Source organism: Ictidomys tridecemlineatus, chromosome 1 (assembly GCF_052094955.1).
Source record: "Ictidomys tridecemlineatus isolate mIctTri1 chromosome 1, mIctTri1.hap1, whole genome shotgun sequence".
NCBI classification, from domain to species: Eukaryota; Metazoa; Chordata; class Mammalia; order Rodentia; family Sciuridae; genus Ictidomys; species Ictidomys tridecemlineatus.
Window position 1 is genome coordinate 46,632,833 of NC_135477.1, and position 17,883 is coordinate 46,650,715.

At 44.3% G+C, this 17,883-nt stretch overlaps 1 protein-coding gene across 16 annotated transcripts in view; it reads right to left on the reverse strand.

Annotated features, from left to right (window-relative positions):
* Lrmda (leucine rich melanocyte differentiation associated) overlaps positions 1-17,883 on the reverse strand; it is a 994,383-nt gene that overhangs the window by 406,211 nt on the left and 570,289 nt on the right. For all 16 annotated transcript variants that reach the window (XR_013435025.1, XR_013435024.1, XR_013435022.1 and 13 more), the window contains one exon: positions 13,815-13,932. Coding sequence is in view for 13 of the 16 variants with exons in the window: in XM_078039755.1 (XP_077895881.1) it covers positions 13,815-13,932 (118 nt within the window). In the remaining 3 variants the exon portion in view is untranslated. The remainder of the gene's footprint in view (positions 1-13,814; positions 13,933-17,883) is intronic.

Consider the following 17,883-nt stretch of genomic DNA (forward strand, 5'->3'; position numbering starts at 1 on the left):
TGACTTACAGACTCCTGTGGGGTCCCCTGGCCCCTCCTTCCCACAAAGGCTAATAACTGGGAGGGGGAGGGAAAGTGTAGATGATAATGATCCCTTTCTTATTTAAACAGGCCATTTTTCTTCCCAATAAATGCATTTTTTTTTGTCAGCTCAAATATCCCCCTTTGATAGAAACCTGAAAATAATTAGCCTTAATAGCTCTGCTGTGAATAATGTGCACAAGAAGGAGGTAGATGTTAATAGGAACCTTCTACTCCCAAACTCAGTCACCCTCTTGCCCCCTCCCCCCAAAGAGAAATGTAACAAGAAAAAGATTATAGGTTTAGTGCCACTCGGGAAGAAATGTATATTTGGAATAAATGCATGAAATCCTTTAAAAACAGCACATGCTGAAAACTTCATATTTAGTTTGATTTGCTTTCCAAATCACACAGACTGCACAGTTGCATACAATCTTTAAACAAGTACAACCCCTGAGAAGTGTGGATAGATTTAAGAGAAATAAAAGCAAGATCAGCCAGCTTGTAATCTTCTTTTCTCTTTTTTTCCTCCCCAAAGCTGCATTAAATTGCCTATTGAGAACAATAACATATTTGTGCTTTTATAGGTAGAATGATTGGTATTATGCAAAGATTTGGCTAACAGTCTAAAGGAACATTCACACTGATCAGGACTGCATGCTGTTAATAATTTTCGGGATGCTCTAGGGAACCCATAATTCCACAGGACTACAACATAGCAGGTCAATGCATGCTTTGTAGAAACTCCTTACAGATTCTAAGCCTTTCTTCCAGAACCAAACTAACTGATAGACTCTAGGAAACCTATTGGAAAGATAGTCTTAGAATTATTAATTATCCCTTAGGACCCACATCATCTCTGGCCTAAGTAGGTGCAATGTCTCACCCAGCATGGACTGCCAACTTCAAGGATGGTGCCTTGGAATACAGAGGCTAAAACAGCTCACGTGCCCAAACCATGTGATCCAATAAGACTCACCAGGGAAAATTATCCTAATGACGTAATTTAAAGGAAACACACATAAATGCTGATGCAGGGCTAACAATATTTTATACTCAAAGTTAACATTCAGAAACAGTAAAAAATGAAGTAGTACTTGGACGGTACTTAGATTAAGTTTGACAGAATTTTACAGTCCATAAAAAGAATAAACTTGAAGAATACAAAGTAAACCATAAACTATTAGGTAAAAAAAAAAAAAAAGTAAAGTGTTAAATACATAAAATAAATGGAGGAAGGGATGAGGTTTGAAAGGGAACAAGGGTCAGAGTTAGCATGCAGGAGAGTAGGCAAATGGTTTTGTTTGCTAATTTGCATCCTAACATTGTCTGAAAACCATAAACAAAAATGAAATGGTTTCTTGGCCTTTTAATCTTTGATTACCACACCTATGTCTGGGCCCCACGATTCAAAGACAGTTTCAAATATAGCTTACAATTCCCACATTAGGAAATTCAGAAAGTCCTCCCTAAGGAAGATTGTGGCGGGTAGTAATAACTTGTTGTGTGAACAGAGTCACATCATTTCCAGACCAGCCATTGCATCTGAGCTGCTGAAAAAGCAAGTTGCATGTATGCATGGAGAAACATGGAGCTTGGGAAGCCTGGTGTCCAACCTGCTTCCCAGCAAGGCCTAGAGATACCTCCACACACAGCAGCAGACATAGCAGCATCAGAACAGAAAGATCTTTTGTGGTGGTGGATCCATTCCCTTAAACCAATATGTCCTCCTCTCATTTCTGCCATGCTCAGGCCTTTGGGAGTTGAGTGAGACATGGAGCTTCCCATTCACTACATGAAGTCAACACTGATCTCAGGTTTCAAATTTTCTAAGGCCCATGCTCAACTTATAATAGATTATTACTGCTAGAAGAACCTGAAGCTCTAGCCTGGTACTTTTTTATTTTAAAATGTGCTTTTAAAGTTGATTTTCTTTACTAAGCATCTACTTTGTGCTGAGCTTTGTGTCAGATGTTATCATCACCATGAATCTGCCCAGGACATGTTCTCATCTCCATGACACAGCTTGAAGAAGGTAGAGAAATGGAGTGACTTGCCCAAGGTCACCTTTAAGTGGTAGAAAGAGATCAGAACCCAAATCTCTGGACTCCTCGTCCAGGGCTCTCAACGCAACTATTCTGCCTCATCCACACAGGGGGACTCAACAGGAACCGCTTTTGTGCGGGGGCTATAATTAGTTGTCTGGTCCCAGTTGCTTGCAGGGTAAACAACGTCTGATAAACCCACAACGCTGTAAGTATTTATTACATTGCAACCCAGCTGCCAACTGTCTAACCGTTTTAATAAAAAGCTATTTTCTAAGGTTTATGTTTTATTGCATGTATGACTCCCTTATTGGTTAGCATTTTGGAGTTGTGGAAAAGGTTATGAATTTAGAAACTGGCTGCATTCATATCATATTTAAAACTTAATGCTATTTTATTAAAGACATATGGGCCTCCAAAGTACACATATTAAATGTCATGTAAGAAAAGTAGCAGTTTAAATCATGGTCAAATTCATTTTTGACGTGACTCCTGAGGCTTCCCAAGATCTGAACTATTTCTTTGTAAATCTGGCAGTTTAACCACACTCATAAATCACTTTCAAAGCATATTATTTCTTAATTTTACTGCATTAGAGAGCGTTTGGCCTACACAGTGAACTGTTTGTAGCAGTTATGTGAACAAAGTTGCACATTTAGTCATATAACCTGCAGAGGAAGAGAGAGGAAAAGCAAAGAAGGAAAACTTATCATGCTGGGGTCTGTTTGCTTCTCCCTGTGCATTTTCACCTGAGCAGACACAATTCCCAGTGTTGTTGCTGGGCCTCTGTCACCCCAGAACATGGAAGTTGCAAGTTGGTACTGCAGCTTTTCTGAACACAACAGAAAAGTGAATCATTTGTAATTTAATCTTTTCTGAAACATTCCATGATTAAAAATTAGAATGAGTGCAGAAATTAGACTTCTTTTTTGACACATTATGGCAAACAGATTTTTTTTTTTTTAACATGGCTTTAAGTAACTCAGCACTTGGTTGTTTTCTAATTATCCCAAGACCCCATATCTCAACCTTGGGTTTCAAAGCCCTTCTAATGATAGGATAATATTCTCTGGACATGTGTAACAAGCCCCCAGATTTCCCTTCCCAGCTCTCTCCATTTTACTTTGAGAGAGAAGGGAGCTGATCCCAATGACAAATTCCAGGATCTAAACATCGGCCTTGACTTCCAGGTTCGCCAAGGGAGCTGGAGGAGGATTAAGAGAGTTGAGTCTGAGGTCACCCAAATGAAAGAGCTTAAGGGCTTATTTTTGCACCAGGCACGCTTCTCCTGAGCTGGGGCCTGCGAGGAGATGGGGCTCCACAGCTGTCCACGCAGGGCTGCTCCACTGTCCTCCTGTTTGTGTCAATGACTGTGGAGCCTCCTTTGTAATCTACACCATAATGACCCCCTCATACCTTCTAGGCCCATGACCTTCCCCACCATTACCAAAGAACACCCAGGCCTTGCTCTGTGCCAGGGACACCACTGAACTCAAGGGCCTGGGTCTCCCCCAGTGAACACAAGGCCGTTTTTGCCTCTCTCATTGCTTTCTGTGTTTTACTGTCATCAGGAAGTAGATGCTTATAAAAGCCCTAGAAATAGTTCATTTAAGTATAAATCTCAGACAACTCAGTTAAGCCAAAAAGAAATGTAGGGCTCTGCTCTGGACTGAATTGTGGCCTCCTCAAATTCCTATGTTGAAGCTTTATCCTGGATAGGTCTGTATTTGGTGACAGAGTCATGAAGCTGATGGGGGAGGTAATGAAGGTTAAACGAGATGCTAACCCAGTAGGACTATGGATTTATGAGGAGAGGAAGATTCTTTCCCCCTCTCTCTCCCTCCCTTTTGCTTTTCTCACCCAAAAGGAAAAGACAGAAAGAAGCTGTAAGCCAGGCATAGAGTTGGTGCCTGAACCCAACCATGTTGGCAACCTGATCTTGATCTTGGACTTCTAGCATGGGAGAAAATAAGTTTGCCTTGTTTAAGCCTGCAGGGTCTTTGAGTTTGGGTTTTTGTTTGTTTGTTTGTTTTTGATACCAAGGATTGACCCCAGGGGTACTTAACCAATAAGCCACATCCCTAACCCTTTCTATTTGTTAATTTGAGACAGGTGTCACTAAGTTGCTCAGGACCTGGATAAGTTGCTGAGGTTGGCTTTAATCCTGCAATCCTCCTGCCTCAGCCTCCCGAGCTGCTGAGATTGCAGGTGTGCATCACTGCACACAGCGGTCTGTAGCGGTCCAAGCTGACAAATACACATCTCGCCCTCTATCACAAACTAAAATTACCTTCTGCATGTTCACTCAGACAAACCAATGCCATAGCAATTCCACAAAGACAAACTATTTTGAAACTGCACAACGAAGAACACTAGTTACGCCTGATTCTACAAACCAGAGACAGTGTTAGCTCCTTCCACAGATTATCTCATTCAATTCATACAATAGACTTGGAAGGAAGAATATTCCCAGACTTAAAATAATGGAAAAATTGATGACAGAGGGACAAGTTCAGTCTCCATTCCAAACTTAAATGTAATCCCAAAACTTAGAATGGGCCCAGCCCCCACACGCAACAGCAAATTCAACAGCAGCCCATGAACGAATTAAGAATTGCATGTTTTTCATGGAGCACAATAGGCACAATAAATTCAGATTTTAAGCCTTCCCAAAAGAACAGCTGGAGGCAACTGTTTGAATCATGTCAAGAACAAAAATAAAGGTCGGGCAGTGGGGAGGAATGAATAAAAATAGGCCAAATAAAACATGGGACAGGTCACCCAGCCAGATAGCCTCTGTGACGATCCAAAATGCCAAACAGTAAAGCAGGAGGTGACTCACTTGTAAATTTCACTCATGAGTTAAAAGCTTCATTAAATAGAAGCCACACTTAAAAATCTCCCACTTCAAAAAAGAAAGAAAAAATACGGCTTTGGAGCCTAGAAGAGAGCATTAGTTCGCTGTTGAAAAGAAATAATGAGTTCTAATTCAGGTAATGTAGCTCAAAATTTACTGCCATATTTTAAAATGCACATGAAAAATAAAATTATCCTAAAATGTCCTTGGTGAAAAGGCTGAGCATAATTGCTATCACTGACAATGGCACTGAACTTAGCTAAATTAACATCAAAGGAAGCCCCAATTACAGAGCATCTGTGCGTTATTGATGGTGCCCTGTCTGTTCATCTAAGACACTCTACTGTAAGGAACAGAAAAGCAAATAAAAGAGCTAATTGTACCACCAGCCTTCAGGGACCCCAAGGGCAGACCTGCCCTATCTTGCTTGTGAAATGCCACTTGTCTTGGTCAGAATGACAAAAAGAGATGCATTTGGAAACCAGGAGTGGACATGGGCCCTCAAGGTAAGCTACAGTGACCACAGGTAGGCAAAATAACAGAGAGGCCCAAACCAGCTTCTGACAGTTCCCAAGCAGGAGCCAATGACTGTATAGAAACTTGGATGTGATTAGAGGCTTTGGTGGGAGAAACAGGCAGGAAAATAGGTTCTCTTTGCTTTTCAGTGAAACTTTTAATGTTGAGAGGCACCTAAAGGGGTAGAGATTACTTTTCTTAAATGAGAAGAAGCTTTCTTCTTCTAAATATCTGCTCCCTCAATAAGCCTACTGTTTGAAAAAGGAAGTGCCATTGTTTGAGCTCCTACTGCATACTGGCCACGTGTGTCAACTTTTTATTCCCAACTGTGTGAAGACTTTAAACTCTCTTCAAGTTGGATAACCTTGACATTCTCTTACTACTTTACCCTATCCACTGACTTTGCTTTTGGGTTTAACAACAAAAAGTAAATGTTAAGTTTTAGAACATCCATTTCATCACTAATCTCATACGAGTTTTCTTCTATACATTCTGTTTAAAGTTTGCCGTTTTTGTCTGTTAATAACAGGCAGTTTGGAAATAATCAGAACTCCAAAGTAGGAAATGGGATCGTGCAGTCCTCAAGTTCTCCCTCTTTCTTCGCCATGCACTTACAAATGACATTCACATGTAATCAATGTTTGCTGCAGAATGATGCCCACGATGTTTTCCCCAGTGGCCTGGCAGCTGTGTGGTTGACCACTGCCCTGTCAATACTGCAGGCTTCCCTGCCATCTGGGATGCCTGACTGCCCAAAGGTTCAGTACTTACAGTGAGATGTTTCCATAGGCTAGGGGATGAGGGCTTTCTAAAACAGCAACAATTCAGGAAGTTGCAGAGTTCAGAAGTATAGATGACCAGACCCTGGTGCACCTGAGGAGCGGGAACACCAATGCCACCATGATCTTCCTTTTGCTAGTATAAGTCTGTCTTTTTGATCTGTTCATAGGCAAGTTGCTCCTGCATTTCCAACCCACTCCTCATCTCTGACCTGGAATCATGGGGATGAGGTAGGCAGTGGAGAAAACACACCTGCCACTGGAGAGCAGCTCGCTGCCAAGCCCCAAAGTTGCACACAGAACCCAGAGCCACATTAGTTTTAAATGTGAATAACCTTAAATCAGCACTTCAACTAGACTCTCCAAGAGTTTCTTAACAAAGCATCTTAATTTTCTTTTCCTCTTTCCTTTCAACCTCAAATTTTTTAAATAAGAAGAATAAGAACCTAAATTGCAAAACCAAAATGCCAAAAACCCTCTTCCGAAGTAGATCGAGAAAACATCAAGCTGGTAATGTACAGATTACAGACATAATCGGCTATGAAGGCTCCATCTCAGTCATTACCAGCAATCACACAATGGAGGACGTTTCACGGCCCAGTTTAGGAGCCTCAAATTCACTCCTTAAAACAAAGATCACTGATCCCATAGGGGAAAGGATCTTTGGGGTAAGAACATATCAAAGGACACTGTGGAATGCCATGGCCTCGTTGCCAGGAGGGTCACCGCTGGATCACTGGCACCATTGGCTTTCCTCTCCCCTCAGCTCTCAGACCAGCAACTGGTATTGCACAGATTCCCAAAGTGCCAAAGAGGCACTTTCTCTACTCAGAGCAGAGCTGCTCCCTCTGCCCAACACCCAGGGACCCAATCACAGAAGTGCCCAGACTTTCATTCATATCCAGATCATCTGTTTCCTCATTTATAGATTTAAGATCAGGGAGAAAATCTGAGACAAAATGGTTAGGTTGTTGGTACAATATTTAATGAACAATTGGTGTATGCTGGATATTCTAACTAACATCAGGAACATTTCCATGCACCCAATAATGTACCACTAGGCAGCCAGCTGACTGTTCGGCTGGACTTGCTATCTTAATTAAACATCCAGAAAGCCTATGGGAATTGAGGCTGTGGCACCAACACCAGCTACCACCATCAGCCTCACTGAACCCCAAGTTTTGTATAGAGAAAAGCCCTGATGCAGGTGGCCAGGGAAGCATCAGAAGGCAGATATATTGCTAGGATGGCCAGTTAATAGAATGGTCAGGTTTCTGCAGCCACCCTGGATTCAAATTCTAGTGATTCAGCACAAGCATTTCTTCCTTGTGTAGAGAACTGTGGTTGGCCCTAATGGTTTGGCTTCAGGCATGAAGTCAGGTTTGGGTCTGGTCAATGTGTCTCTCATGCTGTGTTCATAGCAAATGTCAGATGTGTGAGAGCGGAGAGTAGAAACACATGGTGCTCCACAAGGTCTTGGCCCAGAATTGGCATGCTGTCACTTCCACTCATGTCCTGTTGACCAAAAGCATCACACGGCCATGGCCAAGGCCAAGGTCAATGGGACAGGAAAGTACACTCCTCTCTTACAGCAGGAGCCATAATAAGGAGAGAGGGAAAGAAACAATTTTAGGCTAGTAATACAGTCTACCACATGTTTCCCAATTTGGGGGTTCCAGCAGCTTCATGGACTCTTAAATCATTCCCCATGCTTAAAAAGGGCCACTAACGTCCATGACCCTCTTGACAATAGGTCTGGCCAATTATCTTCAGAGAGAAGTGAACACTTGCAAGAACGGAAAGGGGAATAGCATGGAGCTGGGCTATGTGGTGCCGTGAAGGTTAATGGCTGCCTTGGAAACACAGCATCTTCCCAGGCACTGGACTTCACCAAGAGTGGTGTCCACTCTGTGCTTAGCACCAGGTGAGGCCCCAGAGACTTCTGGGAGTGGCTCTCAGAAGCACCTACAGCCCGTGCCACATTCCCTCCCTCTGTTGTAGATTTCAGTGCTCCATCTCTAGGGCTTTGCCAGGACACTGGAGCCGTGGCGTTCCTGACAATCCAACCTTGATTTCAGAGGGTTGCTGCTCAAATACAAGGCTCCAGGAATTGCTTCCAACGGATATACTCTGAAAGCACTTACTGTAGACAATGGATGTCTTGGTGTTAAAAATAGAGAAATACAAAATCCTTCAGTGATTCCCCCTCAAATGAATGTGACAAACTGTGAAGTCAGAAGTTAGGGATGACAAACAAACAAACTGCAAATGTCTGGCTTCTGGAGTGTTTCTAAACACACACCGCCCAAGTATTTCCCCCCCCCCGAAAAAAAGAAATTAGTTAAAAAATTCTCTGCTTCAAAATTTACTACACAGAGACTGAATATGGAATCTGAAGGTGTCTCTAGATAAGAAACATCTGTGCAAAAACAGAAGAGAACCATAAAACATTAACATATTCAGGTAGTTAGAAATATCCAGAAAAATCGTCAACATTCTTAGTTTCTTTCTGCATGTTGGCACTGTAGAGAACTTTGAACATAGATGGGCTAATTGCCTCTTCAACTGCATGGGCATGTGCTTGCAGTTTACAATATTTATTTATGGGCAGGCCCTGGCTTTATGTAAAAAAATAGAGTAAAGGTTAGTAATTGTAATAAATCTAAAAGCAGTTTCTGATAACCTTTCATGTGTTTGCAATTGGACTAGATGGGGGTAACAAAATATCAAAGACATTCACACTGTAGTTTAGGAAAAAGTAGCACTTAGGAAAGTGTTAGAGTAGGTATAAAAAAAAAAAAAAAAACAAGTGAATCAAGCCACTAGGTAGTGCTCCTTCAGAGTACAGACGAAACATAGTCGCAGCTAAGATAGGGAAAACCTCATTTTAACTATACACAGACCTGTAGGGCTCCCATCACATTTTCTGAGAAAAGGTATTTGTTGTGTTTCAAAGCCCTACTGTGAGCAGGTAAGTTCTGAGGGGAGGAAGACTTGGGGAATGGCCCCTGTGATGGGGAATGGCAGCTTCAGATCATGCCCTTGCCTCGACAGAACTGCTCCCCAATGGCAGGGCCAAGTCATAGGGATCATGACAGCCGTAGAATTTCCCATCATAAATAATCTCCAGGTAAATCCTCTGAAAAAACAAATATACAATTCAGAATCTGTACATGCTTTCATGATGGATCTCCCAAAGTGCTCTGTCATTCACAGTTCGTTCTTTTGGTGAATACTAACTGTGCCTCTGCTACAGGCCAGGCACCAGAAATGAGGGAATGGGGCCCAGTTCCTGCCTTCGTAGGGCTAGCATGCCAATGGGTGAGTGGCTCCCTCACCCCATCAAAGAGCTGGCTCCCCTGTGATTCCACTCCCCGTCAGCCTCCTCGGTTGCCTTTTTTCATGGAAACCCCAAAACACAGACACAGATGGAAGAAAGGGAATTAGGATCTCACTCCAAGAATCAAGTGCAGGATGGTGCAGTGTAGTCACAGGAACAGGTAATCTTGGATGCAAATAACTTTCAACTTTCAGTTCATTTAAGGATGAGACTAAAAGATTTCCAGGGGGTGCACATCACTCTGAAGCATATTCCTTTAGCATATCCCTCTTTCTCCCTCTGCTTTCTCTCCCTTTGCCTCGCTCTCCCCCTCTAGCGCTCTCTCTCTCTCTCTCTCTCTCTCTCTCTCTCACACACACACACACACACACAGAGACACACACACACACACACACACACACACACACACACAAACAAATACCCTCCCTTTCAAATACCCCAAAATACATACACACAAATACACAATCTATGCAAAGCTACCCAAATATATTAATCCACACATGATGGAGAACCCAGGCATGCCCACACAAAGGAAGATATGACATTTTCAAGGACACATCAACACTCCCAAACATATCTGTTCCACACCTTACATTCTCTTATATAGGAGAATGGCCACAAAGACAAGCAAAAGCACACGTGACAGTCACTTTCTAACATAGGTTGTGATGCTCAGGCCGGCTGCCCCCGTAGCTGTTCTCCCCACGGTTTCTCTAAGGTTCTTAAGATTAAACAGTTGGTAGCCAACTTTGTATACATGCCTGTAAACAAGAGGGCTCCGCTTTAAATAATTATGTCAAAGAAATGACAACTGTGCTCTTTGCCAGAACAGGGATGAATAATTACAAAGCCAGGACATAATTAAGCAATTCTGACTGTCGGATTTTTGAGCTGTCTCTCTGATGTGCAGGGCTGGTGTGCCCGCCGCCCATGCCCTCCTGGACGGGCCTCTGCACTCCTTTGATCTAGGTTTCCCAGTGCGGCCAGGGTGGGGTCATGGTCTGGTTATTACAGAAGTCTTTCGGGGTGGGGGGCCTCACACTTCTCTGTATCCAGCTGCATGCTCTCTGTGTTGACAATGAATGACAACATCTTTCTGTAGAACAACAACAACAACAACAAAAAATACAACAAAAGCCAAAAGGCAGCAATGAAGGAAGAACCGTGTCATCGGGAGAGAGAGAAGAGAGTACTTGCTCTCAAGTGCCAGGGCCTGCCAGGTACCCAATCAAACCTTGGTGACACGGGGGTTTATTAGTTCCTGGCTGATTTTGCATTTGCGTCAGCCGAGAACACCCAGCCTGCCGTTCCCTACCTCCGAGGCAAGGGTTGCAACTGGAGAGGCATTTTCCATTCTCCCAAATACTTTATGTCAGGAATAAAATGAAAACAGCTCCCCAAATCACGGCCCCCTTGATCATCCATCAGCACATTCTGCTGAATAAGCACAACAGGCCGCTGCCATCTCCGAAAGGACAGAGCCAACTTGAGATTCGGATTCCTTTATGAAAAATAGGTCTTGGCCACGTGTGCTCTGCACAGCCTCGGCAATTCACAGGGAGGAAATTGTTCTTCTCTTAGAAGCCGACTCTGGGTGTACACAGGCCTCCCTGAGCATACATATGCATATGTGCACAGAGACAGACTGTGGCTATACACACGTGCCTAGGAACAGAGAGTGCACACTGTGAGGAGGCCAGGACCAGCCTTTTTCAGGCAATTTATTAATTCAGCAAGGAGCTCTTTCTCTCACTGTGGATCTCTGAAAACAACAGGGAATCGCCTGTCACTCAAGAGGCATGCGGTGTGATGCAAAACCACTAACACTGAATCCGCTTGTGCTCTCCAAGGGGCATGGTGGAAATAGAACACCTAACCAGAAGCCCAAGACCCCGGGTCTGGTCCCAGAGGTGCCTCTTCAGGACTGTAGGCCCTGCTCCCATCGCTGCTTCCTGTCCCGGGTCCCACATCCACAAAATGAGAAAGTCAGCTGAGTGATTTCTGAAGTCCTCTCTGGTTTGGAAATCATATGACACTACAAAAAGGGAACCAGAGGTCTCCACACTTAGATTTTTGTCTCTCTCCTCAAACAATTAACTGGCATTTTTGAAGTTTAGTAAGGATTTTAGAGTCAATCACACAAACATGAGCCAATTCTATAATTGATTAGAAACTAATTGGGAACACTGAAGAGCATTCCCACTGAAGCTGCTAATGCCTCTGAGAAATAGCTAACGCCAGATTTGAAGACGCCATTCCCAGTCACTTTCAAAGGCAGGAGAGGATTCCAATTCCCTCCACCCCTGTTTTACAGAACAACAAAAAAAGTCCTACTTTTATCTGTTTTCTTCATTTAGGCCTTCCTGTGAAGTTTTGTTTGAACAAAGAGATCCACAGGGAGAAATGTTTAGCTCACTGCTCGGGGTAAGAAAACAGGGAGACGGAGGTCAACTTCAGGGCTAGCAATTCCTAGCCAGGTGACCTGGGGAAGCCCGGAGAACTTCTCTGGGCCCGAGTTCCCTCATCTGTAGGAGTGAGCAAGTGGCCCCTCTCTCCTACCTTAACAGGGTTACGTGAAGTTCCACAAACCTATAGACAAAGATCCCTGGAACAGGGTAGGCACACACTGAACACCCCATCTAAGCACCGTGGATGCTCCAATTATTACTCCTCGGATTTCCAATGATAATGTAGAGCTTCCCACGCCAAAGGCAAATGACAGCAGGAGAAATCCTGATCTCCTCTGTATGGTGTGCACATGAAGGTGGGAAATGTAGGGCAGGCAGGTTAGGACCCAAAATATTACAAAGAGTTTAATGCTCTGTACTTCGCTGGGGTCAGCTATCTGTGGAATATTTTCATGGAAGGAAGAAAGGAAGGAAGGAAAGAAGGAAGGGGAGGGAGGGAGAGAGGGAAGGAAGGAGGCCAAGAAATAAATTCTTTCATTTGGACAAAATTACAAAAGCTGGAATAACTAAAGGCAGTCATGGGCAATATGTCAAATCTGTGCCTCAATAAGGAGAACTGTTAACACTTTAATAGCTATGAAATGAATCACTCGATTAATTTCCCACATGCTGAAACAGGTAACAATACATTTATCTGCCAGTATTATACCCTCCGTATCATATATTTCCACAACTGTTAGCAATTTTATTCAGCATAACGGGAAATCAGTTGCACCTCATGGATTCAGGGAAGGAAAGTGGCCTGAGGTCTGCTGCCAACTGAGCAACGTGATGGAAGAGGTTTCGTTATTCTGCTCGGGTTGGCTTTTGTTTGTTTTTTTCTTTCTCCCCCTTAATCACTTGCAAGACATGTACGGAGGGCCATAAGTCAATAAGTGAAGACAAACTAGACCTCTAGGGTTTCTGTGCCGGTGTTTTCAACACACAAACTACAATCTCATGGGAGGTGACTATACAGCTCCATAGAGCTCCAGGGTGTTGATGGTTCTCCATATGGGTCATCAGAGGTCATTGTGTCCATTCCCCAGCCTCTGTTTTCATGAAAGGACCCAAACTCTTCCAAAAGAGATCATTGTACATGCCTTCAAGAAAATATCTATGTGTCTGAATCCAAAACCCCAAGCCTAATCTCCCCTTGCCTCATAGAAATAGCCATTAGGATGTCACGGACATGGCCTCCCTACAGACTCAGCTGGTAAAGGAAAGGTCAGCAAACTCCATCTGATGACCTCTGGAGAGCTACACATGGTGAGCCCACGCCAGCCCCAGGACATGTCGTCAGAAAGCATCACCTTGTGTGCTAACAGTATCTCAGGAGCTGCAGAGTTCGCCCCTGTCATGGAAGGAGATCACTCATTTCTAGCTCCCCTTTGGCTGCAAGAAAGAAGAGCCTGCTCTGGAGGACCGTAGGGATCCTTCCCACCCCAGAAATAGGCAAATTCCAATGCTTCCTCCTTTCTTAGCTCCAGACCTATAGAGGCCCCGCTATGGAAACTTTGGAAGGTGGCCTAAAATGCACCTTCAGATTTCCCTCTGAGCTGCATATGGTACTGCTTTATTAGTTGAGATCATTTTACAAATAAGGCCCCCTTACACTGGATCCCAGGGAGACCCAATGTATATCCAACGCCATTTCACATTTGGCCCAAAGTACATCGATGGATGAATCCCTGATGTGAGATCCAGCCTGCATTCTAAACTCACAGGAGGACGTTATTCCATGCTCTGGAGGGTGACCAGTGCCCTGATATATAAATCCCTAATGAAGAACAGTGAGTAGGTAGCTCACCTTGGGCTTCACCACCTTCATGAAGGCCCCTCTGACCAATGCCTCTTCTCTTTCTTGTCTGGTTACTTTCTGGGCATCCAGAAACTTCAAGTTAGGTAGCTTGTGCAGAACAAAGCATCTGGAAGAGAAGAGTCAGAAAGGACTCAGGAAGGGAGGGGCTAAGACTCCAGAACCAGGCAATTAGAACCAGAATCAGCCTTAGTAATCTACCAGTATGTCTTCAGCGATTTAGATCTCGGCTGCTAAATCACCTCTCATCTTTCACGATGTGTGAACAATCATTCTATCTTAGAAACAAGTCAACTTAAGAGACACATGTTAATGACTGTACTGCACTTGAAGGTAGACCCACGCCCCTTACCTGAATCAGCCATCAGGACCTTATCAATATATTCCCTTTCTTTCATTCTGGAAAGTGAACCCAGCTGCTTGCTGCACAGGGAGCTCCCAGTAACATGGAGCTACCCCTTGATTGTACCATTTATGTCACCACCTTTCCTGAGAGTCCTCTGCATCAGTCTCATCTCTGAGACCATAACATGTCTTCAATGTGGAGCTCAGACACAAGACCTTTATTTTCCATCCAGACAATCAACAAGAATGTAATAACCAGGACAGCCATGGGAGAAGTAAGGAACAGGGGAAGATGAGAAATGCTTCCTCAAGGATACAGACAGGGATCCTGAGGACATCTGCTCTGAGGACATCATCACTGGGTTATAGCCACACTGGCACTATGAAGATTATCAAGGAGAAGCAAGGAGAGTTGATTTAAAAAGGGATATTAATAGCCCAACAACTGCTCGGTGGCCTCTCTTCCCTTTGCGAAGACGCTTTGGTATTCATTATGGACTGCAGGAATAAGCCAGTGGCAATGTGGGTGATGAACTCTCCTTAAGTGATATAGATAGGGAGTTTACGAGAAGATATACTTGGCCATACATAATCTAGACACCTGTCTATACTTCTCCCACATCAGTGAGTTACCAAACCAGACGCTTTCCATCAAGTTCCCATGCTCCATCAATCAAACAAGCAACTGTTTAGACTCTATCCTGCTTAAGTAGAAAAAGTGAGTAGCCACTGTCAAGAGCAATGGATTAGCTCCAAGGAAATCTGTCACTTCCTTTCTGCACCCACCACCTCAGTACTCACCCATCATCAAGCCCCAACCTCCACAAAAGTTACTTCTTCACCTCTAGCCCACATCCCTTTCTTCTCCCTCAGCTTTCCTAGAGTACACTGTCAATACCATACTTCTCTATTTTCTTGGTGTTCATTGATGTCCTTAGCCAAACTATAAGCTTCTTGAAGGCAGGGACAAATTTCCTTGTTTATCCTCACCACCTCTTAAAAACTCACATTAGAACAGACTCATTAACATAACCCTTTATTCTAGTTTCCCTAAATGTCTTGAGCATCTACTATGTGCCAGGTGCTAGCAATAAGGAGGAGATTATAATATGGTTCCCGCTGTCAAAGAGGTTTTTAGTGTAATGGGGAAGATAAATTCATACAGAGAAATGAGAAATGAATGTAGCTAAATGCCAGAGGGTATGACCAGAGCAGTTATGGGAGTGGAGAGAAAGAGGCCTGCAACACTCTCTGAATAACTGAAATCTAAGGGGGAAAGAAGGGACAGAAAATCTCAAACAGACTTCAAAGAACCAAATCCACAAGCACTTAGCCTTTTGGAAGCAGAGTTGCCTGGGGTATGCAGTGAGCCTGGGGTTCCCAGAGTCACCACCCACCTTCTCAAGGTGATCCTGTCTCCAAGTTCCCTTCATATATTTGTCCAGATTAAAGACCTGAGGGATCACTCAAAAGCCAGAGATAACAGTTTAAAAGCCTCCAGTGACAGCCTTCGTGTTCCTCATTGTCCAAGTCAGAACAGCGCAAAACTTCTTCGGGGTGGCTTTTCCTCTGGCACACTGTCCACCCCAAAGTCTGAGGACCTGGAGTTGGACTCCCTCCTTCCTGCTTCCTCCCTGGCCTCCATCTATCACCCCCTTTCCTGTCTCTCCCTAAGCCTCTCTCTCTCCAAATGCCCCCGTAACCGCCTCCAAAATCAGGAAAGTGTCCCCAAGGGCCCCGATGTCCTCTCTATTCCTCAGTAGAATCCCCACCGGCCTCACACTGTCAGAGGAAACTTCCATCTTCTGCTTGTAGCGGCAAAGTCTCGATGACAACAGAGTCTTTCAAATAAAGACATGTACAGACAGCAACAATATGTCAGGAGTGACGCTCCAAGGAGTAAAGACACCCACTAAGTGTAGGGTGGGAAAAGATGAATATTCAGGTGAAGAAAACATCAGTATTAGAAAATCAGCCAATGTTTAATGATGGAGTGAAAGATGCCTTCACGGGGCTGGCAGGAACCTCGATGACAACAGACCGCACATTGTCATTTCGCCTCACTTTGGATCACAGCCCTGAAATCAAAGGAGAAAGACAGAGAGAGGTGCTGGCTTTTAAGCTAGTTAGAAATTTTAGATGACAAAGAGCTGCTGTTTTCTGAGTGCTCTTCTCATACAATCGAAGAGACAGCCCATGTCGCAGGCTGCCAGTCACCCCCGGAGCTCAGGGTGAGTGGACTCCCACCTTGTGGGGCCAGCCTGGGCTTCCAGGGGGTCACTGCTCAGAGAGGTCTGGGGACAACTGGGGAGACTCACTGCCAAGAGTGGGGTGTGAGGCTCGGCCCAGGGTGCAAAGTGCCTCTGCTAGAGGTGCCTTCTTCCATTCACTCACACAGTCAACAAATAATTATAGAGCAGCTACCACCTGCCAGGAGCTGCTGAGGGGAAAAAAAAAATGTGATGAACACAACAGAAGGTTTCTGCTCTCAATGAGCTTATGTTCTAGCACAGCGGTTCTCGACTTTTGAGCAGGCATCAGCAGCCCCCGGAGGCTTGTTAAAACACACGTCGCTGCACCCCATCCCCAGAGTTTCTGATTCAGGAGGTTTGGAGTGGGGCCTGGAATTTATGTTTCTAATAAGTTCCCAGGTGATGCTGCTGCTGCTGTCCTGCTGAGCACCAATGTCCTCGTGAAAATAACAGCATGAGGAATAACAGTCTGGGAATGATGAGCAGCGTGGTGAGACGGCCCACGGTCTCCTTCCCAGGTCCCGCTAGCAATCCGCCCTGGCCCAGTGTCTGTGGTTCGCACAGCTCAGACAGTGGCCTGGTCTACCACATCCTCCTGCCCCATGATGGCTCAGCTCTGGCTCCACACATTATTGCCAAGTGATAAGTCAGTGGGCTTCCTGCCTGCCTGTCCCATCCTGGTCTTGGGAGATCTATTTCCCTTTGTTCTGGGTCATGACAGGGTGTCAAAAGGCGCAGCTTCAATCCTGAGTGTAATACAAGTTTGCCATAAAAATACAAGAGAGGATTCCCGAAGCCACAGAATGAAGGCTTTTACAATATCAATTCAACCCTTGTAAATTTAATCCAGGGTTATTTGTTGCACCAAAATCTCTTTACCGTGATGTATTACTTAGTTACTGGGGTTATCACAGCCGTATCCTAAAGTTGCATAGTACATAAAACATTTCAGTTAACAATGCGGGAAGGTTAACTCCCCCAGATAACCTGCAATCACAAGGGCTAGTCCAGATGACGTCCTTCTGTCAGCTTCCGAGAGCTATTGATGGTTCAATCAGTTTGTTTTGAAGGTAAAGTACAACAAAAGGGCAGTAAACTTATTCAGACTGTCAACAGGGGCTATCGGGAATGGGGCTTGCAGGTAAGTAATTCTGGGTGTTTTAAGGCTATTATCAAACAGCAATGGTTGAAGGAAGAGACAGCTACTAATAACACAGAAGGCAGCCATCATAAACCACTTTATGGCAGAAACCTCCGTCTATAAATCCTGCGACACCCGGAGACAGCTTCAGATTTATAAAACTGCTTGTTAAGCCGGGGCACTGCTTAATGAAAAGAGATCCGTCTAAGTTCCAAGTCTCACGTCCAGAGCTCCGGAGGGCGACTCCAATTTTCCTGACCTTCTCAAGGTGGCTGGGGGGAAGCCCCTAGGGCTGGGGTGGTGGGAGTTGGAGCCACTCCTG